Source organism: Papio anubis, chromosome 13, assembly GCF_008728515.1.
Source record: "Papio anubis isolate 15944 chromosome 13, Panubis1.0, whole genome shotgun sequence".
NCBI lineage: Eukaryota > Metazoa > Chordata > Mammalia > Primates > Cercopithecidae > Papio > Papio anubis.
The window spans coordinates 34,252,094-34,279,645 of NC_044988.1; the positions used below are offsets into that span (position 1 = coordinate 34,252,094).

The 27,552-nt window shown below is 37.2% G+C and overlaps 1 protein-coding gene and 1 long non-coding RNA gene across 2 annotated transcripts in view; one reads left to right on the forward strand and one right to left on the reverse strand.

Annotated features, from left to right (window-relative positions):
* Positions 1-27,552, reverse strand: part of LOC103878363 — a 158,859-nt gene that overhangs the window by 70,884 nt on the left and 60,423 nt on the right. The window contains exon 3 of the long non-coding RNA XR_001895888.3: positions 24,620-24,742. This is a non-coding gene — a long non-coding RNA (uncharacterized LOC103878363). The remainder of the gene's footprint in view (positions 1-24,619; positions 24,743-27,552) is intronic.
* On the forward strand, positions 1,792-4,651 carry INSL4 (insulin like 4). The gene is made up of 2 exons (XM_031654824.1): positions 1,792-2,108; positions 4,010-4,651. The coding sequence occupies exons 1-2, from the start codon at positions 1,913-1,915 to the stop codon at positions 4,231-4,233; spliced, it is 420 nt and encodes a 139-aa protein (XP_031510684.1). The 5' UTR covers positions 1,792-1,912; the 3' UTR covers positions 4,234-4,651.

Below are 27,552 nucleotides of genomic sequence, written 5' to 3' on the forward strand. Positions count from 1 at the left end.
GCCTAATTTGCAATATCCATCCATATGTTTTCCTTATGGGAACTAACATTTCTATTACACCCCAAAACTCTGTGTTTGTGACCCGGGTGCAAGGACAGGCTTGGTTTGCCTCATGTATCACTAATTACAATATATCTAATTTAAATATTACTAGTGTCGTGGTATTAAGGAGACAATCTGAGGCATTCCTACCAGTCAATTTGACACATCATTGATAGGTAGGTTCCTCTTCCTTTGCCATCTTAGAATGCGCCCTATCCCAGGTCAGACTCAAAAGATTCATAGGCACACTTATAGCCTTTATAGTCTCAGCCATAGTCATCCTAGCAACTGCTAGTGTGGCTATAGCATCTACTACTGAATCAGAACCAACAGCTGCTTTTGTAGATAATTTGGTCAGAAATGTGTTCAATGAACTTCTCTTACAGCAGGGTATAGATCAAGAGATTCTTGCATATCTGCAAGCCCTGGAGGCTGCCTTGGAATATGTGGGGGAGTGATAAGATGCACTGGCATTCCGACAGCAGTTAAACTGTGACTGGGAGCATAAACATATCTGTGTCACTTATAGTTGGGATGAGGTAAAACGACACCTCTGGGGAACCTTTCATGACAATTTAACAGCAGACGTAAAGCAACTTAAAACTAAAATTTTAGAATCCCTTCACATGATAGATCTACACACCCAACAAACAGCCATATGGAATGGTGTGCAAGATCATCTCTCCTGGTTAGACCCCCGATCCTGGGGGTCACTCTTTGACTGGAAAGGAATGTTACTAATTATACTCATGATTGTCTTATGTTATTTGCTAATTCTAGGATGCACAGCCAGAATAAGAGCAATGACCACCTTGCCTGACAAACCTGTTGCTGCACACATCTGTACTCTTCAGTCAACAGAACCCAATGCAAAGAACAGAAAGTGGAGAGATGTGGGAATTCAGACAGGCAGGTGGGAAAATTTTTAAAGATAGTTATAAGAAAAAGACGCAAACCTTTTTGAAACGCCGGAGGGGTTTGTATAAGCTCCAGTAATAGATCAGGCTGAAGGCAGCCTAATCCTTACCTTGAGTGAATAGCTTAGGGTGCAGTTATAAAGGAATGTAGTTTATCTAAATAGCTTGTTTACTCATGTGGTCCTAAAACCAATCTTTGATCAATCGCGGGTGCATAATTGCTCTCTATTCGGGAGGTTGGCAATGTCAATTACCTCTAGTGGTGTTTACTCAAGACCTTTGTCACTTAATCTATACTGAATAAATGTGAGTTTAGCTGGCTGATTGGGGCCACAGCTGCAACTCTTTACAGCACTCTCCTTGGTGTCTGTAGGCGGTCCAGACCCTCAGCAGGACTGACAGGCAAAATATCTGTGTCAGTGTATGTTATTCATCCATTGTTGGGTCAGAGTCTGTGGGACAGACCCCCGCAATTAAAAGCTTATATGCCAAATGTTAACTAAGATAATCTCTAGCCAATTAGCTTACAGGTCAGTTCTATTTTTATTTCATCTAAGCAAAGGACATTAAAAATTACCATTATTTTAGTAAGCCTAAAAATACTAATATAGGAGGAAAGTTAAGAAAAAGAAGGAGAAAAACCAAATTCAAAACAAGTTAGGTGCAGCAGCATATTGGGAGCAAAGAGGGATATGGGAATGCGGGTAGGGCAAGTAGGGAAACTAAATAAGATCTGAGGGAAAAAGTTCCTTGTAGGTGGGTGGGAAAGGGGTGGAACTGACACCATTGATGCAAGAGCTGAGTAATAGCCCTAAGGAAATAAATGCCTGGTGAAAGCATGCAGAAAGCAGTCTGGAGCCCAGAAGAGACACACCAGCACAGTCTGGTAGGCTACAGTATCAAGTCTCTAGAGAAAGGCTGAAACACCCAGAACAAGAGAGACCAGGTCCAGGATGCCCAGTCTGTTCTGGTCCCATCTGCCAGCAATCTGGCTGCTGCTGAGCCAACTCCTTAGAGAAAGTCTAGCAGCAGAGCTGAAGGGATGTGGTCCCCGATTTGGAAAAAGGATGCTGTCATATTGCCCCATGCCTGAAAAGACATTCACCACCACCCCAGGAGGGTGGCTGCTGGAATCTGGACGACCCACAGGTAAGAACCCTGGACTACCAAACAATCAGAATGATGCCTGAAAAAACAGGCTCCAGATCTCATCGACTGCCTGTAGTCAACTCAGACTCTACTGTGGCTAGTGCCTAAATGTTTATGGTTTTTCATTGTAATGTGCTTTTATTGAAAGGGTCTCACCAGAAATCTCATGGGAAGTTTGGGGTAGAGGGGAAGCTGCAGGAAAAACAGAAGAACAGCCTCACCTTGGAGGCTCTTGGTGCCCTTCCCACCTGGCAGCCAGAGACACAGGGTGGAGAAAACAGGGAAGCCTCAGAGAAAGTGACTATTCTCAACACCAGCAGGAGGTGAGGCATACTCCAGGACCCCCAGGAAAGCTGAGCAGGCGAGAAAACAGTTGTGCTTGCAATGGGATACCTGGGCCAGGCATCTCCAATTAAGAAGAAAGGGGACAAACAGTGAGGTAGTGAGCTATCATTTCTGTTTATGCACCTATGGGCCTGAGGGCAGCACACTGAGACCTCTGTTAGGTTCCTGGAATGTGAGATAAAGGGGCCTTAGATTTAATGACTCTCCTCCTTTGTCATTAAGCTGGGCAATGGTCTATGTCACCAAAAACATCCTCTTACAAAAAAGTTTTTTTAATGCACCCCAACAAAACACCTTGCCTCCCATTTCTTTGAATCTACTCTTGTAGTGTGTTGAGAAAGATGAGATGACGAGAAAAAAAGTTGCCTGGATGACTAGAGGGGAAATTGAAGGGGACCAGAGACAAGGAAAGTTCACCGTTCAGACCATCATTGCTGATTTGATTAGTGCTTTCAACATTTGACACTGTAAAGCATTTTCTCTAAAAGCATGATTTCAGAACTGAGGAAAGTTCAATACTAGGATAGTTTTAAAACTTTACCAAGTAACAAGGTATTCATAAAGATAAATTGCAAGCTAAGTTAAAACTAGCAAGGGCAGTTTCCAAAACAGATAGAGGCTACTCTATTCTGTCTAATAGGTCGTGTTAAGTTCTGAAAGGCTAAGTTAAATTACTAAACATTGTTTTACATTTAATAAAAATGACATAGCTTTTGAACCAGCAATGTGTGACTCCAGAACTGCTTCTTGTAACCCATATGCACACACTTCATTAAATCATTAAATGACTCTGTTTAAAGTTATCATGCACAGTGAACGCACTTGGATTTTGTGTGATTTATATAATGATTTCAAAGTTATTTCCTTTTTTTACATTATTAGTCACAGCTTGTTTCATTTTACTATAAAATAAGGGAAGAATACCACGAAGTCAAAACAATTTGTAATGCAAACTAAGGAAGAGTATGCTGTACTATAATTTCTATTTAAATTTCACTTTTTTCTCAGTAAATAAGTGAAATTTCTCATTTAAAATCCTTTGATAAATATAGATAAATTTAACAAGAAAAATGGAAAGTATTCATGGATAACAAATGTTAACATTTGGTGTAGATACATATAGATGTATGTTGCTTCTCAGCTTTTTAGCTAAGATCCAGTGATGTATGTGTATAGATTTATGTGGATTAGATTTAAATATCTGAATCTTTCTATTAGAATAACTTGTGAGTACATAATGCATTGAAGTTATCAATCAAAACAGTGTTGGGGAAAGTCAAAAGTGGTATGGTATAGGCATTTAGAGGGTCATTGGAGGAGTGCATAGAGGGGACAGGATGGGGAATTAGCATATCCTTAATATTGTAGTATCTTAAAGTGCCCTACTCTAAGTAAGCTAAGTTGTTGAAATGTTAGGATACTTGCTGATTCTCTTTGGTGTTTAATTACACTGAGGCAATGGGTACATTGTAGTCTAGGCAAATTGTATAATTTTTTTGATCCTCTTTCACATGAATGTTTTTCCTCACCTTTCATTCCTCTCTTTTACTTCACAGAAACGGTGTCAACCTCCAACAACAAAGATGGAAAAACCTTAGGTACAACATCAGAATTCATTCCTAACTTGTCACCGGAGCTGAAGAAACCACTGTCTGACGGGCAGCCATCATTGAAGAAAATAATACTTTCCCGAAAAAAGAGAAATGGACATCACGGATTTGATCCATTCTGTTGTGAAGTGATTTGTGATGACGGAACTTCAGTTAAATTATGTACATAGTAGAGTAATCGTGGACTGGACATCTCATCCATTCTCATATGTATTCTCAATGACAAATTCACTGATGCCCAGTTAAATGATTGCTGTTTATTAGAACATGAGAATCATTATTGGTATTCACATGTTTCACTTGCTCTGTACTAATATATTCTCTCCAAAGGGAGGAAGTTAGATAGATGGAATAAGTTCTAGTAGTTGATAGTACAATGGGGAAATTATACTTAACATTAACTCACTGTATATTCCAAAATAGCTAGAAGAGAATTGTAATGATTCCAACACAAAAAAGATGAATGTTAGTTTGGATGGATATCCCAATTACCCTGATTTTATCATTAAACCTTATATACATGTATCAAAATATCACATGTACTACAAAAATGTGTACAACTATAATATGTGAATTAAAAACTTACTGGAATAATGTTTTAAAGTTTTACACACACAAGCACATACGTTCACACACACTCACTCAGGTCTCTTTAGTTTTCCTCTTTTCACACTAGAAGAAATGTAAGAGATAAAGGATCTAACCATCTCTAACATCAGCACATAGCATGGAGGGAAAGCAGTGAAGGAATGAACTGGTGGGAGAGGAATTAGACATGTTCACCCCAGGGTAACCCCAGACACCTCTCTAGAACTTTGCCCAATGCATATCCTTCACCTGCCTCTCAGTACACTGCCTTTAGACCTTCAATCATTCTATAAAGTCCTCTTTTGTCCCTGGCATTATTCCACATCCCCTCATCAAAGTGGTGAATCGGCACAAATACTGGGCTTCCTCTGGCTACACATACTTCCTCCCTGTGTGTCTCTAAATCCTAAATCAAAGCACACATTTTATGCTCTGTCAGTCAGGTCCTACTAGTTGTGTTTGTTTGTTTGCAGGCTAACTGAAGCTGCTACTACCTCATTATCAGGTCCTATTAACTTACTTCAAGTAACATGATTTGAGTAGCCCTCTGTGCCTGCCCACAAAGTGCTCTGAATCTAGTGTGGGACATGGAGAAGCAAAGGATAATAAGTGCAATGATATTTGTAGGTCATCATAGAGACTGTAATGATCCACAGGAATCAGGGTTGTGTTTAATGCCAACGTGGGAAGGAATGAATGTACAGGGAACAGTGTGGGTAAGAGGAGAGAGCAAAATTTCCCTAAGGAAACTGATGGTTGATCTGAATCTTGAAAGACATCTAAGCAGAAGAGAGTGCAAAAAGGAGACAGGGAGAAGCCCAGGAAAAAGCACAAAGGCCTAGAAGCACAGCATGTGTGGAAACAGTCAGAGTCAGTAGGGCAGGAGGTGGTGTGGAGAAAAGGAATTGTCAAGATCTGGTTGGAATGAAGACAGGAGAGAGGGTCTCAAATGATTCCACACAATGCAGCTATGAGGTTTAGGCTGCATCTTAGAGTAAGGAAGAACCGCTCATGATCTTGATACATCTCTCATAAAGAACTTTTTCCTACCAATACTGTGTTGAAGATGAAGAGGGATCATGGGAGTCACAGGGCAGAACTCATAGATTATACTGTACAGTCTGAACTGCACCACCTGGTTTGCCTAGGCTCCTCTAGATTGTTCTTTGAGAACAAAGGGGAGGAGCACATAAGGTGTATTTCTTGACGCTAGTGATGATCAATAAAAGATCCATATTTTGGGTCTCTACATTATTCATAATCAATGATTGAGTTTATTCTACATGACAATCATTGTTCTAGGACTTTAGGATTCAGGAGAGAAAAAATAACAATTATGCTTTCGGGGAGCTTCTACCTGGTTACTTAACTGACTCTGAACCTTCTCTTGGCACATGCATTCTATACATAATTCTATTCTTTTAGTAAAAATATAGGTATGAAAACAGGATAATAGAGAAAGCTCCATAATTTTATCTCTTAACCAGGAAATACCCAAAGATTGCTTCCAGGAAGATTTTTGGAAGATGGAAATATGTCTCATTCTTTGTCCCACTGTTTATAAGCCTGCATGACACCCTAAAGTGACAGCAGTACAGGCACCTAGAGTGGTTCCAAGGATGTATGAAGTCTTTCAGCTGCTTTAAGCAAGTACACAAACTGGTGGCTTAAGGCAATTGAAATACATTTTCTCCCAGTTCTGGAGGTCAGACATAGAAAGATGATGCACTTTTTCCATAACCTGTAGAATATAATCCTCACTGGCTTCTGGTGGTTTGCTGTCAATCTTCGGCATTCCTTGGCTTGCAGGTGCCAATCTTCAGCCTCCGCACTGTCCACACATAGTGTGCTCTCACTTCATATGTACACATTGTTCTCTTATGAGTACACTAGACATTTTAATTTAAGGGTCCACGCAGGCTATGATGACTTCATCTTAACTACTTATATCTGCAACAATGATTTTTATAAGCATATTCTGATGGATTATGGCTATGATGACTTCATCTTAACTACTTATATCTGCAACAATGACTTTTATAAGCATATTCTGATGGATTATGATCTTAGTCCATTTTCTGTTGCTAATAACAGAACACCTGAAATTAGGTAATTTATAAAGAAAATAAATTTATTTCTTACAATTAAGGCATATAGGAAGTGCCAGAGCATGTCCTGGCATCTCATGAGTACCTTCTTTCTGGTGGGAACTCTCTACTGGGTCTTGATGTGTTGCAGAGTATCACACAGCAAGAGTCCAGAGCATGCTAACGTACTTGCTTAGGTCTCTCTTCCTCTTTTTACATAAGCTACCATTTCACTCCTCTGATAATCCACCAATCCTTTAATTCATGAAAGGGTTAATCCCCTCATGAGAGCAGACCTTTCGTGATCCAATAACCACTTAAAGGCTCCAACTTTAATTCTGCCAAAATGGAGAGTAAGCTTCCAACACATGAAATTGTGGGACACATTCAAACCATGACAAATGTTAGTTATGACCACAGTATGTCTTTTATGGGTCCTTGTTGAACCAAAGATACCTGAGGGAACACAGCAATTTACCTCTCCATTCTCCCTCTACAAGTTATTTAGAAATAAACCATTCCTCAGAGGACACAGAACACAAATATTTCTTCTAGTAAATATAAAATGGTACAGTGAAAATGAAAAACCATTTGACAGTTTTTTTAAAAAAAACAACTAAATATGAAAATACCTTATAATTCAAAACTTTCACTCCTAGACCTTTACCAAATGTTCACACAAAATTATTTATATGAATGTCCACAATGATGTTGGATTTTTTGTCAACACCTGGGCATTATGGAATGTCCATCATTATGTCTATAACATAACTATGAATGTTGCTTTATAGTAAAGAAACACTGGAAACACCCCAATGCCCTTCATATATGAAGATCTAACAAAGTCTGGTATATTCATATCATAGAACAATCTATTAAAATGAGCCAATTATTAATACATACAACAATCTGGACAAATTTCAAGAACACACATGTTCAGACAAGATCTCAGAAAGTTTTAAATCTTCACTTGGCATAGTCACTAGGGTATGTATAAGTAAGCTCCATAGCAAATCAATCTACAAAGACGAGGATAGGTATTTAAATGTACCAATTTTAATAAAAAATAAAAAGTTATACAAAGACACTGGAAATATGACACATCCAATTGTACAAAGGAATTTGATGAATCCCATCCCTGATGAAGCCTAGTTATTACATTCACTGCTAAAGATCTTTAAAACGACTGTCTTGTATATACTAAAAAAAAAAAGCCTAAGGAAATGTGGACAAACAACTAAAATTAGGAAACTGATAATGAACAAAACAAGTATATCAACAAATATAAAAATAATAGAAAGGAAACAAACAGAAATGCAGGAACTGAACATTATAGTAATGCATTATAAAAATTCACAAGAGTGATTTCACAAAATATTCATAGAAGAATTAACAGAAACATTCTCAAACTCTTCTACAATTTTGAAGACATCGAATCAGTATCTAACTAAATTCTATGAAGTCACCATTAATGTCATACCAACCTCAGACAAAAACTGTTAAGAAAAAACTACAGATCAATATCTGTTATGAATACCGATGCAAAAACTAATATTCAAACAAGAGCACATTGAATTTGGTAGCATTTTAAGACTATTATATGTCAGGTTATGTAGAATTTATTCCTGAAAGCATGAAGGTTCAACATGAAAAAAAATCAATGTAAGATACCACATTTGTAAAATTAAGAGAAATAACTACCTGATTGACTTCATTTACAAAATAAAAATGGCAAAGCCAACAGCCTTTCATAAAAAAATTCAGTAATGTACAAACCAAATAAAATTTCTTCAACATAACAAAAGCATGAAAAACACACAGCCACCATCAAACTCAATGGCAAAATACTGAAATCTTTTCCTGTACATTTAAAGGAGACCAGAATATTCATTTTTTCCCTTCTATTCAATAGTTTTGGAAGTTTTAGACAGAGTAATAAGGTTGAGAAAATTATAAAAATCATAAACATTAAAAAAGGAAAAGTAAAATGTTTTGGTTGCAGAAACATGATCTTATATGTAGAAAATCTTAAAGATTCAATGCAAAAAAAATGTTAGTGTAATAAATGAACTCAGCAAAGATGCATAATACAAAAATCAACATGAAAAAATTAGTTACAGGTCATAGGCTGCTGGTCAGTCCCTCCAATCTCAAACTACAGGTCTGATCCAGAGCATGACCATCCCTACAGCTCCAGCTGGCAGGCCAGTTCACAAAGATTTGGAATCCAGTTATGTCTAGACTCTAGAACAGCCCCAGTGCTGCTGAGGCCCCAGGTGTTAGGCTTGCCCCAGGCTGCAGACCAGCAACTACACATTTCAGATCTAGGCCAGCATCCATCAACCAAGGCACCAGTCTTTCCTCAGTTCCAGGCCCATTCCATGTTCCAGAGTGGTCCCCATGGACACAAGCTCCAGAGAAACTAAGATCCAGGTCAACCTCAGTGGGTTCTAGTGCTGGGTCAACCAGCATAGACTCAGGCTACAGAACCAACCCTGCAGACACAATCTCCAAGCAGATACCATGTTCTCATTACTCAGGCCTGTCCACAGACTCAAATTCTAGGCCTGCCCATTCACTGACCTAAGCATCAAGTCGGCCCACATGCAGACTCCTGTTACAAGTATGCCCATGGACCTCACCAGGTGGCCTGCTCAGAAACTCTGGATGGGCTGAATGATGAAGGGTTTTTCCTGCCAAGTGTAATCTGTAAAGATAGGAGGAAGTGCTTACTTTTTCAAATGTACACTCACCAACTAAAGGTCAGAAGGATCATGACTGATTTGGAAAATATGATACTACCAAAGGAACAAAATAAACCATGAGTAACCTACCCTATAGAAAGGGCTACCTATGAACTGCCTGTTTTCAAAACAGTCATCTTAAAGAAGCTCAATGAGATAAAAGAGAATACAGATAGATAACTTATCAAAATCAGGAAAATAATACATTAACTAAATGAGAAATTCGACAAAGATATAGGAACCATAGAAAGGTGGCAAACAGAATGCTGCTGCTGAAGAACACAAAACTAATGTGAAAAACTTCATGGAGAACTTTAACAGCAGACTCGATAAAGCAGAAGAAATAATGAGTGAGCTCAAAGATAGGTCGTTTGAAATTACACAATAAGAAGAGCAAAAAGTAAAAAGAAAGGGAAAAGGTGATGAAAATCTGTGAGACATATGGCACACCATCAAACAAACCAAAATATAAATTATGAAAGTCTTAAAAGGAGCAGAGAAAGAGAAAGGAGCACAAAGCATACTTAGAGATTTGATGATAGAAAACTTCCCTAATCTGGAAAGAGCCATTAACATTCAGATCCATTTAGTACAGAGAACCCAAAATAGATCAAATATAAATATGAGATACATAAAAAAGAAAATTCTCAAAAGTCAAGAAGAAAGAGAGGATATTCAAACTGGCAAGAGAAAAACAACTGATCGTATACAAGGGAACATCCATTAGTTTAGCAGATTTCTTGGCAGAAAGCTTGTAGGACAAGAGAGTGGGATGATATATTCAAAGTGGTTAAAGAAAGAACGGTCGACCAAGGATACTATATGAGGCAAGCCAGTCCTTGAGAAATGAAGGCAAGATAAAGATTGTGCCAGACAAACAATGCTGTGAGAATTCATCACACTAGACATGCTTTACAAAAAATGCTAAAGGAATTTCTACAACTTGTAGCAAAAGTACTCTAACTACGGACGACATGAAAACATGTAAAGGAAACAATGTAGTCAAATTCAGAATACTCTAATACTACAATAGTATTGCATAAGTTTTTAGACTCTAATATAAAAGTCAAGACTGTTAAAAATTATAGTAGCTACAATAATAGTTAATGCATACAAGATACATAAAAGATTTAAATTGTGGCATTAATAGCATAAAATAGTAGCGGGGAAGAGAAAATGAAGTGTAGAATTTTTGCATGCAGTTGAAGTTAAGTTGTATTCAGCTTAAAATAGATTGCTGTAACTATAAGATGGTGTATATAAGCTTCATGGTGAAAAAAAAAACCTGTAGTAGGAACACAAGAGACAAAGAGAAAGGAATCAAAACATACAACTACAAAAATTTCATCAAATCACACAGGAAGACAGCAGGAGAAGAAGAACAGAAAAACAGAACTGCAAAACTTTCAGAAAGCAATGAACAAATTGGTAATAGTAAATCCTTACCTATTAATAATTACTTTTAATGTAAACACATTAAATTCTTCAATAAAAAGGTATACAGTGGCTGAATGAATTTTTTAAAATTATACTTTAAGTTCTGTGATACATGTGCAGAAGGTGCAGGTTTGTTACATAGGTATACACGTGCCATGGTGGTTTGCTGCACCCATCAACCCATCATCTACATTAGGTATTTCTCCTAATGCTATCCCTCCCATAGGCCCCCAGCCCCTGACAGCCCCCGGTGTGCGACATTCTCCTCCTTGTGTCCAGGTGTTCTCATTGTTCAACTCCCACTATGAGTGAGAACATGTGGTGATTGGTTTTCTTTTCCTGTGTTAGTTTGCTGAGAATGATGGTTTCCAGCTTCATCTATATCCCTGCAAAGGACATGAACTCATTCTTTTTTATGGCTGCATAGTATTCCATGGTGTATATGCGCCACATTTTCTTTATCCAGTCTATCATTGATGTGCATTTGGATTGGTTCCAAGTCTTTGCTATTGTGAATAGTGCTTCAGTAAACATACATGTGCATGTGTCTTTATAGTAGAATGATTTGGAATCCTTTTACCCAGTATGGGATTGCTGGGTCAAATGGTATTTCTAGTTCTAGATCCTTGAGGAATTCCCACGCTGTCTTCCACAATGGTTGAACTTATGTACACTCCCACCAACAGCGTAAAAGCATTCCTATTTCTCCACATCCTCTCCAGCATCTGTTGTTTCCTGACTCTTTAATGATAGCCATTCTAACTGGCATGAGATAGTTTCTCATTGTGGTTTTGATTTGCATTTCTCTGATGCCCAGTGATGATGAGCTTTTTTTCATGTTTGTTGGCTACATAAATGTCTTCTTTTGAAAACTATCTGTTCATATGCTTCACCCACTTTTTGATGGGGTTGTGTGTTTTTTTCTTGTAAATTTGTTTAAGTTCCTTGTCGATTCTGGATATTAGAACTTTGTCAGATGGATAGATTGCAAAAATTTTCTCCATTCTCTAGGTTGCCTGTTCACTCTGATGATAGTTTCTTTTGCTGTGCAGAAGCTCTTTAGTTTAAATAGATTCCATAAAAATTAGGACCCAACTCTATGCTGCCTACAAGAGACTCCCTTTATATTTGGTGACACACATTGGCTGAAAATGAAGAGATAGTAAATAATATTTCATACAAATGGTAACCAAAAAAGAGCAGAGGTGGCTACACTTATATCAGACAAAACATACTCTAAGTTAACAACTGTCATAATTAAAAAATCATGAAATGTGAAGACAGAAGATGGCATAAAGGAGGCAGGACTAGCTTGCACCTCCCACTTGGATCGACAGAATAGTGTGTGGAGACTCACATTATAAACTTTTGCTCCAAAAACTACTGCAGGAACATACCAGAAAGCCAAGAGAATCTACAGATGCTTTCAAGGAACTGGATCACACCTGCAGAATTACACCAAAAATCTGTAAGTCTGCTTGCTTTCTCAGTGGGGAGGCTGGTGGTCTGGGTCAAGTTCTCAGCCCTGGTCACCGGCTGCTTGGAAACAGACTTGGTGCTGTTGTGCAGGTGGGGTGGGGGGTGGCACAGTGGGAGTGAGACTGGCTTTTAGGACTGTGGGCCGCATGGGAGTGAAGTGAGACCTGTGACTGCCAGCTTTCTCCCACTTCCCTGGCGACAGGTATGGCTCAGCAGAGGCAGCCATAATTCCAATTCCCCTGGAAATACAACTCCGTTGGACTGGGAACCATAACTCCATCTCCTACAGGAGCCACAGCAAGCCCCACCCAAGGAGAGACTAAGCTCAGACACACCCATCCTTGCTCCCACCTGGTGGTCTTTCTCTATCCACCCTGGTAGCCAAAGACAAAGGTCATAATCTCTTGGGAGCTCTATGGCCCTGTCCACCACCTGAGAAACCCGAATACTTAACTAGGTGTCCCTAGGGAAAGTTTGCATCCTCCCTACAGGATTGCAGCTGATGCGCTCTTGAAAGCACCACCTCTCGGCTGGAGGCAACCAACACAAAACCAGCACACTAAACAAAAACAAAGCCAAGGACTGACACAGATTCCACTTCACTCCCCTGCTACCTCTACCAGAGTAGGTGCTGGTATCCATAGCTGCAAAGACCTGAAAATGGATCACATCACAGGACTCTTTGCAGACATTCCCCAGTACCAGCCCAGAGCCCAGTAGCTCCACTGGGTGGCTATAGACCCAGAAGAACAAAAACAATCACCACAGTTCAGCTTTCAAGAAACCCCATTCCTAGGTGAAGGAGTAGAACACCACATCAACGGAGCAGAATGTCGGATAAAAGAATCTGAACAGCAGCCCTCAAATCTCAGATCTTCCCTCTGAAATAATCTGTTCAAATGAAAAGGAACCAGATAAACATTTCTGGTAATATGGGAAAACAAGGTTCTTTAAAACCCCCAAAGGATCATCCCAGCTCACCAGCAATGGAACCAACCCAAGACAAAATCTCTGACTTGCCAGAAAAAGAATTCAGAAGGTCAAGCATTAAGCTAATCAGGAAGCCACCAGAGAAAGGTGAAGCCCAACTTAAAGAAGTCAAAAACTTAATACACGATATGAAAGGAAATTTCTTCAGCAAAATAGAGGGTATAAATAATAAATAATCACAACTTCTGGAAATAAAAGACACACTTAAAGAAATGAAAAATGCACTGGAAAGTCTCAGCAACAGAACCAAATGAGCAGAAGAAAGAACCTCAGAGCCTGAAGACAAGGCTTTTGAATCTGTCAAAGACAAAGAAAACAGAATTTTAAAAATGAATAAAGTCTTCAAGAAGTTTGGGAGTATGTTAAACATCCAAACTTAAGAATAATTGGTGTTTCCAAGGAAGAAGAAAAATCTAAAAGTTTGGGAAACATATTTGAGGGAATAACCAAGGAAAACTTTCCTGGCCTCGCTAGAGATTTAGACATCCAAATACAAGAAGCTCGAAGAACAAATACGTAGAAATTAAACAACATGCTCCTGAAGAAAAATGGACCAAAGGAGAAATTAAAAGAAAAATTTTAAAATATCCTGAAACACATGATTATGGAGTACAACCTAACAAACTTAAGGAATGCAGCTAAAGCAATCTTAAGAGGGAAGTTTATAGCAATAAACACCATAAGAAGAATATAGATCACAAATAAGCAACCTAGTCTTTACATTTCAAGTAACCAGAACTCAAGAATATGAGGAAAATTGAAAAATTCACAAAAATGTGGAAATTAAACAACATCTTCCCAAACAACCATTAGGTCATGCGAGAAATCAAAAGAGAAGTAGAAAGTTAACTTGTGACAATTAAAAATAGAAACACAACATACCAAAACTTATGGGATGTAGCAAACACATCTCTAAAGAAAAGTTTATGGCATAGGCCTATGTCAAAAAAGAATGATACTAAAAAACAATGAAACTTTACTTCTAAAGAAACTAGAAAAAGAAGAACATAGTGAGCAGAAAGAAAAAGTATGAAAGATTACAACAGAAATAAATAAAATAAAGCTAGGACAATAGAAAAGATCAATAAAATTTAGATTTTTTGTGGTATAAATTTAAGGGATATATATGCAGTTTTGTTACATGGATATATTGCATACTGGTGAAGTCAGGGTTTTTAGTGTAACCATCACCTGAATAGTATGCATTATATCCATCAAGTAATTTCTCATCCTTCACCCCATCCCTCTCCAGCCTCCTACCCTTTTGTCTCCAGTGTCTATTATTCCATACTCTACGTCCATGTGTACCCATTGTTTAGCTCCCACTTATAAATGGTAACATGCAGTATTTGACTTTCATTTTCTTAGTTGTTTCACTTAAGATAATGGCCTTCATTTCCATCCATGTTGCTGCAAAAGGCATGATGTCAATCTTTTTATGGCTGAATAGTATTCCATTGTGTGTATATACCACATTTTCTTTATCCAATCATTTGCTGACAGACACCAAGATAGATTCCATATTTTTGCTATTGTAAGTAGTGCTACAATAAACATACAAGTGCAGGTATTTTTTGATATAGTAATCTATTTTCCTTTGGGTAGATATGCAATAGAGGGATTGCTGGATTGAATGGTAGTTCTATTTTCTGTTTTTTGAGAAATCTCCATACTGTTTTCCACAGAAGTTGTGTTAATTTACAATCCTACCAAAAGTGTATTAGCATTCTCTTTCCTCCACATACTTATAAATATGTTATTTTTTAAAAATTAACAATAGCCATTCTGACTTGTAAGACGATATCTCATTGTAGTTTTAAATGCATTTCTCAGGTGATTAGTGATGTTGAGCATTTTTTCATATGCTTGTTAGTCATTTATATGTCTTCTTTAGAAAAATATCCATTTCCTTCGCTCACTTTTTAATGAGATTATTTGTTTTTGTTGTTGTTGTTGTTGTTGTTGAGTTATTTGAATTTCTTACAAGTTATGGGTATTAGTCTCCTGATGGTTGCATGGTTTCCAAGTATTTTCTCCCATTATGAAGTTGTATGTTCACTTTGTTGATTATTTTCTATGCAGATGTTTTTTATTTTAGTTAAGTGTTATTTATTTTTGCTTTTGTTGCCTGTGCTTTTGAAGTTGTAGTCATGAATTCTTTGCCAAGACCAATATACAGTGGAGTTTTCCCTAGATTTTCATCTAGTATTTTTATAGTTTCAGGCCTTACATTTATGTCTTTATTCCATCTTGAGAGTTTATTTTTATATGTAGTAAGAGATATGGTTCCAGTTTCTTTCTTTTGTATGTAGTAATCCAGTTCTCCCAGCACCATTTATTGAATAGATTGTCCTTTACCCAGTGTGTTTTTGTCACCTGTGTCAAAGCTCAGTTGACTATACATGTGTGTCTTTGTTTCAGGGTTTTCTGTTCTCTTCCTTTGGTCAATGTGTTTATTTTTATACCAGTACTATGCTGTTTTGGTTACTACAGCCTTGTAGTATAATTTGAAATCAGGGAATGTGATACCTCTAGCTTTGTTCTTTTTGCTTAGGATTGCTTTGGCTATTTGAATTCTTTTTTACTTCCCTATGAATTTTAGCATTGTTTTTTCTAAGTCTGTGAAAAATATCATGTGTATCTTGATAGAGATTGCATTGAATCTGTAGATTTCTTTGGGCAGTATGATCATTTTAGTGATATTAATTCTTCTGATTTGTGTCCTCTACAATTTCTTTCATCAGCATTTCGTAGTTTTCCTTGTAAGATTTTTACAGAAGAATCTTTAGAGGCTTCTAGGTATAAAATCATATCAGTGAACTGAGATAATTTGACTTTCTTTTTTCTTTTTTTTAATTGTACTTTAAGTTCTAGGGTACATGTGCACAATGTGCAGGTTTGTTACATAGGTACACATGTGCCATGTTGGTTTGCTGCACCCATTAACTCGTCATTTACATTAGGTATTTCTCCTAATGCTATCCCTCCCGCTGCCCCTCACCCCACGACAGGTCCTGGGGTGTGATGCTCCCTGCCCTGTGTCCATGTGTTCTCATTGTTCAATTCCCACCTATGAGTGAGAATATGAGGTGTTTGGTTTTCTGTCCTTGTGATAGATTGCTGAGAACGATGGTTTCCAGCTGCATCCACGTCCCTACAAAGGACATGAACTTATCCTATTTATGGCTGCATAGTATTCCATGGGGTATATGTGCCACATTTTCTTAATCCAGTCTATCATTAATGAACATTTGGATTGGTTCCAAGACTTTGCTATTGTGAACAGTGCCGCAATAAACATACATGTGCATGTGTCTTTATAGCAGCATGACTTATAATCCTTTGGGTATATCCCCAGTAATGGGATGGCTAGGTGAAATGGTGTTTCTAGTTCTAGATCCTTGAGAAATCACCACACTGTTCTCACAATGGATGAACTAGTTTACACTCCCACCAACAGTGTAAAAACATTCCTATTTCTCTACATCCTCTCCAGCATCCATTGTTTCCTGCCTTTTTAATGATTGCCACCCTAACTGGTGTGAGATGATATCTCATTGTGGTTTTGATTTGCATTTCTCTGATGAGCAGTGATGATTAGCATTTTTTCACATGTCTGTTGGCTGCATAAATGTCTTATTTTGAGAAGTGTCTGTTCATATCCTTTGCCCACTTTTTGATGATGTTGTTTGGTTTTTTTTCTTGTAAATTTGTTTAAGTTCTTTGTAGATTCTGGATATTAGCCCTTTGTCTGATGGGTAGATTGCAAAAATTTTCTCCCATTCTGTAGGTTGCCTGTTCACTTTGATGGTAGTTTTTTTGCTGTGCAGAAGCTCTTTAGTTTAATTAGATTCCATTTTTCTATTTTGGATTTTGTTGCCATTGCTTTTGGTGTTTTAGTCATGAAGTCCTTGCCCATGTCTATGTCCTGAATGGTATTGCCTAGGTTTTCTTCTAGGGTTTTTATGGTTTTAGGTCTAACATTTAAGTCTTTAATGCATCTTGAATTAATTTTTGTATAAGGTGTAAGGAAGGGATCCAGTTTCAGGTTTCTACATATGGCTAGCCAGTTTTCCCAGCACCATTTATTAAATAGAGAATCCCTTCCCTATTTCTTGTTTTTGTCAGGTTTGTCAAAGATCAGATGGTTGTAGATGTGAGGTGTTATTTCTGAGGGCTCTGCTCTGTTCCATTGGTCTATATATCTGTTTTGGTAGCAGTACCATGCTGTTTTGGTTACTGCAGCCTTGTAGTATAGCTTGAAGTCAGGTAGCGTGATGTCTCCAGCTTTGTTCTTTTGGCTTAGGATTGTCTTGGCAATGCGGGCTCTTTTTTGGCTCCATGTGAACTCTAAAGTAGTTTTTCCCAATTCTGTGAAGAAAGTCATTGGTAGCTTGATGGGGGTGGCATTGAATCTATAAATTACGTTGGGCAGTATGGCCATTTTCACAATATTGGTTCTTCCCATCCATGAGCATGGAATGTTATTCCATTTGTTTGTGTCCTCTTTTATTTCATTGAGCAGTGGTTTGCAGTTCTCCTTGAAGAGGTCCTTCACATCCCTTGTAAATTGGATTCCTAGGTATTTTATTCTCTTTGTAGCAATTGTGAATGGGAGTTCACTCATGATTTGCTCTCTGTCTGTTATTGGTGTATAGGAATGCTTGTGATTTTTGCACATTGATTTTGTATCCTGAGACTTTGCTGAAGTAGCTTATCAGCTTAAGGAGATTTGGGGCTGAGATGATGGGGTTTTCTAAATATACAATCATGTCATCTGCAAACAGGGACAATTTGACTTTGTCTTTTCCTAATTGAATACACTTTATTTCTTTCTCTTCACTTCCTTTTTTTCTAATTTGGATGCCTTTTATTTCTGTCTCTCACTCAACTGATTGCTCTGGCTATTGCTCCAGTACTGTGCTGAATAGAAGTGGTGAAAGTGGGCATCCTTTTCTTGTTCCAGTTCTCAGGGAGATTGCTTTCAATTTTTCCCTGTTCAGTATGATGTTGGTTGTGGGTTTGTCATAAATGGGCTTTGTTAATTTGAGGTATGCTCCTTCTAAGCCTGGTTTATTGAGCTTTTATCATAGCTGTGGAATTTTATGGAATACTTTTTCTACATCTCTTGATATAATTTTTTTGTCTTTAAATCTGTTTATGTGATGAATCACATTTATTAATTTGCCTATGTTGAGCTATCCTTTTATGTCTGGAATAAAACTCACTTAATTATGGTAGATTTATCTTGTTGGTGTGCTATTAGACTTCATTTGCTAATATTTTGCTGACGACTTCTGCATCTGTGTGAACCACAGATATTGGTCTGTAGTTTCCTTTTTTAATGTGCTTTTGTCTGGCTTTGATAACAGGGTAACACTAGCTTTATAGAGTGAGTTAGGAAGGATACCTTCCTGTGCGATTTTTTAAAAACTGTTTCAGGATGATTGGTACCAGTTCTTTTTTGTATGTTTGGTAGAATTTGGCTGTGAATTCATCTGGTCCTGGGCTTTTTTGTTGCTGAAAGATTATTTTTTTAATTGCTGATCCAATCTCACTACTTGTTTTGTTTTGTTTTGTTTTGTTTCAGGATTTCTATTTCTCCCTGGTGCAATTTTGGAAGGTAGTATATTTTGAGGAATTGATTCATTTCCTCTAGGTTTTCCAGTTTGTGAGTATAAAGATGTTCACAGTAGTCTCTGCTGATGTTTTTAATTTTTCTCTTATCAGTTGTAATGTCTCCTTTTTCATTTCTGGTTGTGTTTTTAGGGTATTTTCTCTTCTTTTCTTGGTTAATCTAGCCAAGACTAATTTATCTTTCAAATAACAAACTTTTCATTTTGTTGAACATTTGTCCCAATTATATTTAGTTCTGATCTTTATTATTTCTTTTCTTCTGCTAGCTTGGGGTTTTTTTCTTTTTTCCTTGTTTTTCTAGTTCCTCGAGGCGTAGTGTTTAGGTCGTTAATTTATTATTTTTCTACTTTTTAAATGTAAGCATGAAGTGCTGTAAACTTCCCTCTTAACACCACTTTTGCTGTGGCCCAGAGTTTTTTGTATGCTGTATTTCCATTTTCATTCATTTCAAAAATTTTGTAAAATTTCAATTTTAATTGCACTATTGACTCAAAGATTATTCAAGAGAGTGTTGATAATTTCCATGTATTTGTGTAATTTTAAGAATTGTACTCAGTATTGGTTTCTAGTTTTATTCCGTTTCATTCCATTGTGGCCCGAGAAGATACTTGACACTTGATATGATTCAAAATTTTAAAAACCTATTGAGTCTTGTTTTGTGACCTAACATATGGTCTGTCTTGGAAAATGTTCTATGTGAATGAACTAGATAAACTTAACTGCCTAATTAAGCAGTCTTTTCGTTAATCCATTACAGGTGAATTTCTATAATATCCAGTATTTTTGCCATAGGCCCTAAGTGCAGCAGCTTCACATATACTTTTCTGCTTAGCCATTTCTATTTTTTAGCATAACTTTCACAAGAGAATTTAAAGTCTGCTGTGTAACTATAGCCTTTACAGTAGAATCTGTTATAGAACCTATTATGAGGGATACATCTCTAATCATTGCCTCTTTTATTACAAACCATGGAAAAGACCTAACAAATGATGCCCTTCTGTTATAGAAGAGTGAAGGCCTCCTGGCAATGTTCTCTTTAACTCATGATGTGGGTTAAGAAAAGCGAATCAGTGTTCTGTTTCTGACTGATTATAAGGCAACATATGTACCATTACACTTTCTCACCTATATTGGGCCTTCATATTTTACCTATACATGGTTATCCATGTATAAGGCTGCCTGAAAAATCCTTCACAAATGAAAGTATACCATGTAAGTGTACACAACAGATCCCCTTTTCATTTCTATTGTTCATAGAGGCATAAAGAAGAAAAATATTCAAAGACATGAGTCTCCTGATAGTAGAAGTCTTGATCTGTGATCTTGGGAAAAGCTGTTCACATCAAGGATGCCATCTTCTTCTGGGGAGAGACTTCCCTGTTTAGCTTTACCTTAAGTGTTCCAATGAGTGTATAGTTCCAAAAGTGTGGAGGAACCCTTCTCAATTGTGAGATTATGAACCCAAAGTTCAAGGTTCCAAAATTTTGCTGTAGTGTGGATGGCAAGGACAATCTTTCTCTGATGTTCTCAGAAGATCCAGTCTCTGGGTTCTAGATTGTGAAGAGGTTGATTGTCCTCAGAGAACCATAAAAAGCTTTCTTTACAGGGTGAAAATACACTGTGTCATATGTCATAATAACTTAGTGTTATAACATCAGCCCTCTTGCATGGGAGAGCAATTATACATTCAGAAAACTTGCATTGAAAATAACAATTGAGTGAAATCCCTTTATAAAATGTGTAAGTGGCCCATCAGGTGACCAAATGTACCCAAAGCTTTGATTGTTTTCCCAGGAATATGGGATCAAACATTGGTTATAAACTATTTTAGCAATGTATAAGTCACCACACCAATATATTCAATTTGGATCATTTTATCTTTTCCATGATGAGTCATGGAATACAGAACTATTAATAACAAAAGCTTTAAGGACTCATGAAGTACAAGGTGGCTATCCTGGTTCTCCATGAGACCATACTTAATTAATATTAGACTTATATCCTCTTGAATACCAGCTGTTTCTTTAAATTAGGTGCATAGCATTGATAACAGATGGGTTAGCATAGGTAATTTAACTTAGACCATGGAGTTCATTCAAATTGTATATCTAAACAATTTCAGTATCAGCTGATTTAGCATGAAAATATGGCAACGTATTTTCTAGGTATTTAATTAATTTTTGTTCCTACTTGGGTTAGCAGTTTTATAACACAGTCATTCTTTTCATTAAAATTCCAGGAATTCCTACCCAGTTCAAATGATATCATTCTAAAGTTATTAGAAATCTGTATTCAACAGTGCTTTTTAGTGTACTTTCCATCCTTTCATGAACCTCCTAAAAGACACCATATTCTAGGATTTTGCATGCTTGTGAAGTTTTTAGAAACTGCATCAGCAATAAGCAAATAACAGTAGAAATGACTTTAAGTAGTTATAGTTAAAAACACAAGGAAATTTGGTTATTTCTGTGGTCTACAGTAACTCAATAACTGTAATTATGATTGATAGCATATACTCAGACATATTAGAATTTTAGAAATCCCATACAATTTTGGAACATACATTAATATCATTCGCTAAAATATAACAGGAAGAAGATTAAAATATTTTTGACAATGCTTCCCATGTAACTAAACATATCAAATAATTCTGTTTACGTCTCTTTTGGTTGCTTTAGGGGGCCTCTGTAGCATGTCCAAGTTAGAGGTCAGAAAAGATAATTTTGAAGCTGAAATTTGATTCTGGAAAGCCTACCAAATAGGTTAAGGGTTTAAAACACTTGACATTATGAAACAGAATTCCAAGTTACCATAGTCATTCATTTAGCAAAAATGATTACTCAAAAATTTTCTAAATGGCAAAAACCTTTACTCATTGATAGAGAGAAGACTTAGATTTCCAAACAATCTGTCTCTTGTCTTTCCCTTCTTTTTTATGGCAGTTTATTCAAAAGGCAAGCAAAAATATTTCATTATCTTTTAATATTACATAAATATCTTGCTCAAGAGGAAAAGCCAAATTTCACCCTTGTATTAGCACACTATTAATTCAATCCCAATTTTTAATAAAACCTTATGGACAAATCTTTCCAATCTTAATCAGTTTGACCATAAGGTGAGATTCTCATAAACCTTTTATAACCCTTTACAAATCTTTGTTAAAGAGCAGATCAGTGCTTTAAGAAACTGGTTTGTGCTTTTATTTCAATGTTCACCTTACAGAAAACCCAGAAAAATACCCCTTTAAATTTGTCAATATGTTCACACACATAATTATTTTTTTAAAGATTAGTTTTTCATAGACCTTCCACAGCTTACTTAAACCTTCAGCTTTACCCTAACTTAAAACAATCCTTTAACTTTCTAAACTTAGGCAAGAAATCCACATTCCCATGCATTTTTATAATCTTTTACCAAAAACACATTTCACTTTCTTTACACACTTTGCATGTAAAACTGTTTCTATTTCCCAAAGATTACTTTAGTCACATGAACTAAAAGGCATTACACTTTTAACTTTTCTGACAAAATAGTTGATTTAAGCTCTTATCATTATTAAACCAATTAATAAAATCTCTTTTGTATATAAATATTACACACACAACACATGTATAACTACACAGACAGAGAGAAGATCCAGTAGTTATCAGATTTTTCATTTGCCAGTTTTTAAGTTCTTTTACATTGGATTACTGGGTTTAGTCTAGAGTCCTTGAAAGAACAGGGCCAGGAAAGCATGTATTTTCTAGGACCTAATAGAATAAGCAGGCACAGCTGGAAGGTAAAACAGATCCCCAAAATTACGGGTCCTATTTTTATACTAGATGTTGGATCTCCACAACCCCCCCCCCAAAAAAAAACAGAGCCTTAGATTTTGAGAGGATCTATCCATTTCAAATTCCTGGGGTTCCATGAGGAAAATAGGATTTTTTTCCAAAAAGGGGTCTCTGGCACCTCCTCTTTTCCCCAAGGAGTTCTAGGCTGCTAGAACTTGAATATTCACTTTTAATTAAGCTGACTTTTAGCTATAGTGTTCTTTTTAAAAAGTCCTTTTAAATCTCTTGTTATCCAACCTTGGCTAGGCCAAATGGCCAATATTTGCTCAGAGAAAGAAAAATTTAAGATGGCTCATGGAGGGGAGGAGAATCAACAAATGGTGTAAAGGTCACACAGATATCAAATCAGAAAGTACTCATGCCCTAATCTGGGACTTGAACCCTGAACCCAGGAAGCCATTGTGAAAAGAGAAAGCATGGCCAGATGGTTACAAGGTTGAACTCCCGAGGACATGACTGACCAGTTTGCTGGGCTGTCTTGAAGAGCAGGCTTATGGGGTCCTAGGCATGCATGTTACCCCCTGGTACCCCTCTTTATGACAGAACAATACAGAAAGACATACAAGGCACACCAGATTCACTACAGCTTAAGAGCAGTCTCAGAATTTTTTTTGTATTAATCAAAACTTTAGAGGAGATAAACAGTGACTTTTACCATTCAATTACTCAGTTTGCACAGAGAGAGACAGAGGCCAGAGTCTGACTGATAAGAAATTCTTATCCTTTTGCTGGAATGCCAGGCTTCTGGCTTCCCATTCCCTGAGTGGCCCTTGTGACCCTGCTTGCCACACTATAGCGCTGGGGGCCAAGCTGAGTCATAAAAAAAATCATCTTTTTTGTTTTATTTTGTGGAACCACTGGCAAAGCCCTGTCAATTTTGCAAGTTTCCACCCAAGGGGTTGCAAGGGGTAACCCAATTAACATTTTTCATTCTGGCCAGAGCAAAATACACATGACAAAACATAGACCTTAGCCACTCTGCTTAGCACTCAATATTGAAATTGCAAGGCTCAAACTTGCCCTGGGTTGGGCCCTGTCATCTTTAATCCATTTTTAGCCATAAGGGACTTTACTCAGGGGAGGGCCTCTAACCTAATCCCATCCTTTCCTCTGGTAAAATGTACCTCATTACGTATCCAAAGTCAGCCAATTGGTGCTGCAGTCTATTTCCTTTGGATTAGGGTAGTAATTAAGCTGAAAGATTAGCAGACTTAATTTTGGGGAGCCCTCATTTTTAAATGCACTTCAATGTGTTGTGTTTTATTTAGAACATTCTGCTGTAAGTAACCTTTAGCAAAGTTTTGCTATTTCTGTAAGACTTCACTGCTTCTCTGCCAAATGTGTAAGCCGAAGGAACTCAGTTTTTCAGAAATTAAGGATCCCATTTTAATCTAAAATATTGGCTTTGTTCTCAGGTTTCCTTGATTAACTTAGCCAAAGATTTTTTTCCCTACCTAAGCATGCAAGAAAAATGAAACAAAGAGGATAGAACACAAAAATTCCTGTGAATTTTTAAAAGCCAAAATTTACACCTCTACTATATGATCATTTGCTACCAGTTTCTTTCTCACAGAGTCAGATGTAAGAGGCCTCTAACTGGATCCAAGACAATTAATTACCACATCAAATCCATTCCTGGACCCATTCCAGTTTCTGTTGTGACTTCCAAACCCAGTTTGGATCAGAAATTTGCTCAAAGAAACTCAGAGGGCTCAAAACACAAATCTGTGAAGCTCTGAAATCCTAGAGAGAACTTACTCATGATCGCCAGCTGCTCTGAGATCAACGGACACAAGTGAGTCCTGAAGGTATCTTGCTTGTTCACTCAGCACTCCTGAGGGTTGTTAGAAGCTCTACTCCGGACCTCACTTCTGACACCATCTGGAAAAAGAAAAACTTCAGCTGAATTAAATTTAAAGGAGTTTGAGCAATGAATAACTCACAAATTGGGCAGCTCCCAGAATCACAGCAGATTTAAAGAGCCTCCAGCGGTGCCTCATGGTGAAAAAAATTTATACACAAAATTAGTAAAGTGACGTACAGAAATCAGAAGTGAGGTACAGAAACAGCTGGATGGGTTACAGCTTGGCATTTGCCTTATTTGAACACAGTTTGAACACTCAGCAGTGTATGACTGGTTGAAGTATGGCTGCTGGGACTGGTCAAGAGTCAGTGATTGTTACAGGCACACACTCCTAAGTTAGGTTTTCAATCTTGCCTACCTATTAAGTTAGGTAATAACTTACTCAAATATAGAAGTACAGAGTCCTTCTCAGACCATCAAACTAAATATAGTTTGCTTTTACAATGCTCTGGTGTTGGGTGCATACATATTTAGGATGGTTATATCTTCTTGTTGAATTGACTCCTCTATCAATATATAATTATTTTCTTTGTCTTCTTTTTTTTTTTTTTTTTACTGTTTTGATATAAAATCTGCTTGATCTAATGTAAATATAACTACTCCTACTTGCTTTTGGTTTCTGTTTGTGTGAAGTATCTTTTACCATTCCTTTACCTTTGACATGTAAGTGTCTTTACCAGTAAGGTCAGTTTCTTGTAAGGAGAATATAGTTGTTTCATATTTTTAAATCCATTTTACCAGTCTATATCTTTTATTTACATTAATTTACTTACGAATATTATTTACATTTACTTTATTTACATTCAAGGTTATTATTGGTATTTGAGGTTTTATTCCTTCATAATGTCCATTGTTATCTAATTGTTTTGTAGATTTTTTTCCTTTTTGCCTTCGTATCTGTTTGTAATTTAGTAGAGTTCTTTCAAGTTACCATTTGATTTCTTTCTCTTCCTCCTTTGTGTAATTGTTTTGTAAGACCTATGAGTTTTTACTTTCATGTGTTTTATGATGGTGAATAATGAACTTTCATTTCTATGTTTAGAACTCCTTTGAGCATTTCTGGTCTGCTGGTGAATTCCATCAGTGTTTGCTTATCTGGGAAGTACTTTATTTCTTCTTCATTTATGAAGCTTATTTTGGCAGGACATAAAATTCATAACTGACATGTTTTTCTTTAAGCACTATGAAAATCCCGATCTCTTCTGGCTTGTAAGTTTTCTGCTAAGAAGTCCACTGTCATTTTGATGGGGTTTTCTTTTTAGGTGACTAGATGCTTTCTCTCACTGATTTTAGAATTTTTTTCTTCATATTGACTTTAGACAGTCTGATGAATATACGTTATAACGTCTGTCTCGCAATGTATATTTTTCTGGTGTTCTTTTGGCCTCTTGTACCTGGATGTCTAAATCTTTTGCTAGACTAGGCAAGTTTTTGTCAATTATTTTCCAAACAGGTTTTCTAAACATTTTGCTTTATCTTCTCCCTCAGGCATACCAGTGATTGGTAGGTTTGGTCACTTCATGTGGTCTCATTGATTGATTTTCTGATTTCTTTTTATTGGTTTTCAGATTTCTTCTGGATCTCATTGAGATTCTTTAAAAATAAGTTTTGCATTATTTACCTGGCATTTTGAATATTCCATTTTGGTTAGGATTCATTGCTAGATAATTACTATGTTCCTTTGAGGGTGTCAAGATACTCTGCTTTTTCATATTTTCAGTATTATTATGCTGATTTCTTCACATCTAGAGAAACAGTCACTTCTTCTTATATGTGAAGTTACTTTCATTAGAGTAGGGCTTTTTTTTCACTTGAGTATGTGACTATGATGTTCGTTAAGTAGTGCCATTTGGCTTTGCTTCTGGACCTGTCTAGTGGTAAAGACTGTACGATTTACTTGCTTACAGACAGCTTTGATGTGGTGACCTCAAATGCTGGTTGTAATAGTGATGTACTGAGCAGGTGAGCAGGCTCACAGCCTCCTGGGTAGCCAGGGTAGCATGAGTGATGGTAGTAGCAGAGGTTGCAAGATGCTCGTCTCCTTCCCAAGCACTATGCATTTGTGTCAGTCTTTCAGGAAATATCCCAAGTGACTGAGCCTAAATTTTAAAAGCGCAAAGTAGCTATTTGCTGAATAGAGGTCCCACACACACTGCAAGTTCCCGCAAAACCTGCACTTTTTAAACTTTAGGACTTTCAGAGCTCACCTGAACCAACCAGAGCTCAGCTGCCTCAACCAATCAGGGCTTAGCTGTATCAACCAATCAGAACTCGACTATTTTGACCAATCAGAACTAAGCATTTGGGACACATAGTGTCAGGACCTCCTGAGGCTGTGTCATGGGGAGGTCCTTAACCTTGGCAAAATAAGCTTTCTAAATTGACTGAGATCAATCTCAGATATTTGGGTTCACATTTTTGTAACCACAAAGAGATTCTGAGTGGAGGTGCCCTTGACCTTTGACAAATCTCCTATGAGTGCTTAGTACCAGCTTAAGCTATCTTTATGGCTCAAAGCAACAGGAAAACTTGCTGATGCCTGGGAGTTCCCCCTCCAGAGAATCCCTGAACTCCCCAAATTTGGTCGAGATCTAAGGTTATTTTGCTGTACAATTCCCTTTTTGGAGTTTTACTTGCCTCCAACAAGAAAGGCGAGTTTTCCTGCTTCCATGACGATGGAAAGCAGGTAACTCCTTTCTGGAGTTTGCGCACGCTTCCAACAAGGAAGGCAAGTTTGAGATTTCTCCTGTTTCTAGGATGGTAGAGAGCAGTCTTTAGTCTGAGACCCACTCCTAGAAAACCAAAGTCAAGGTATTTGGAAGACCAG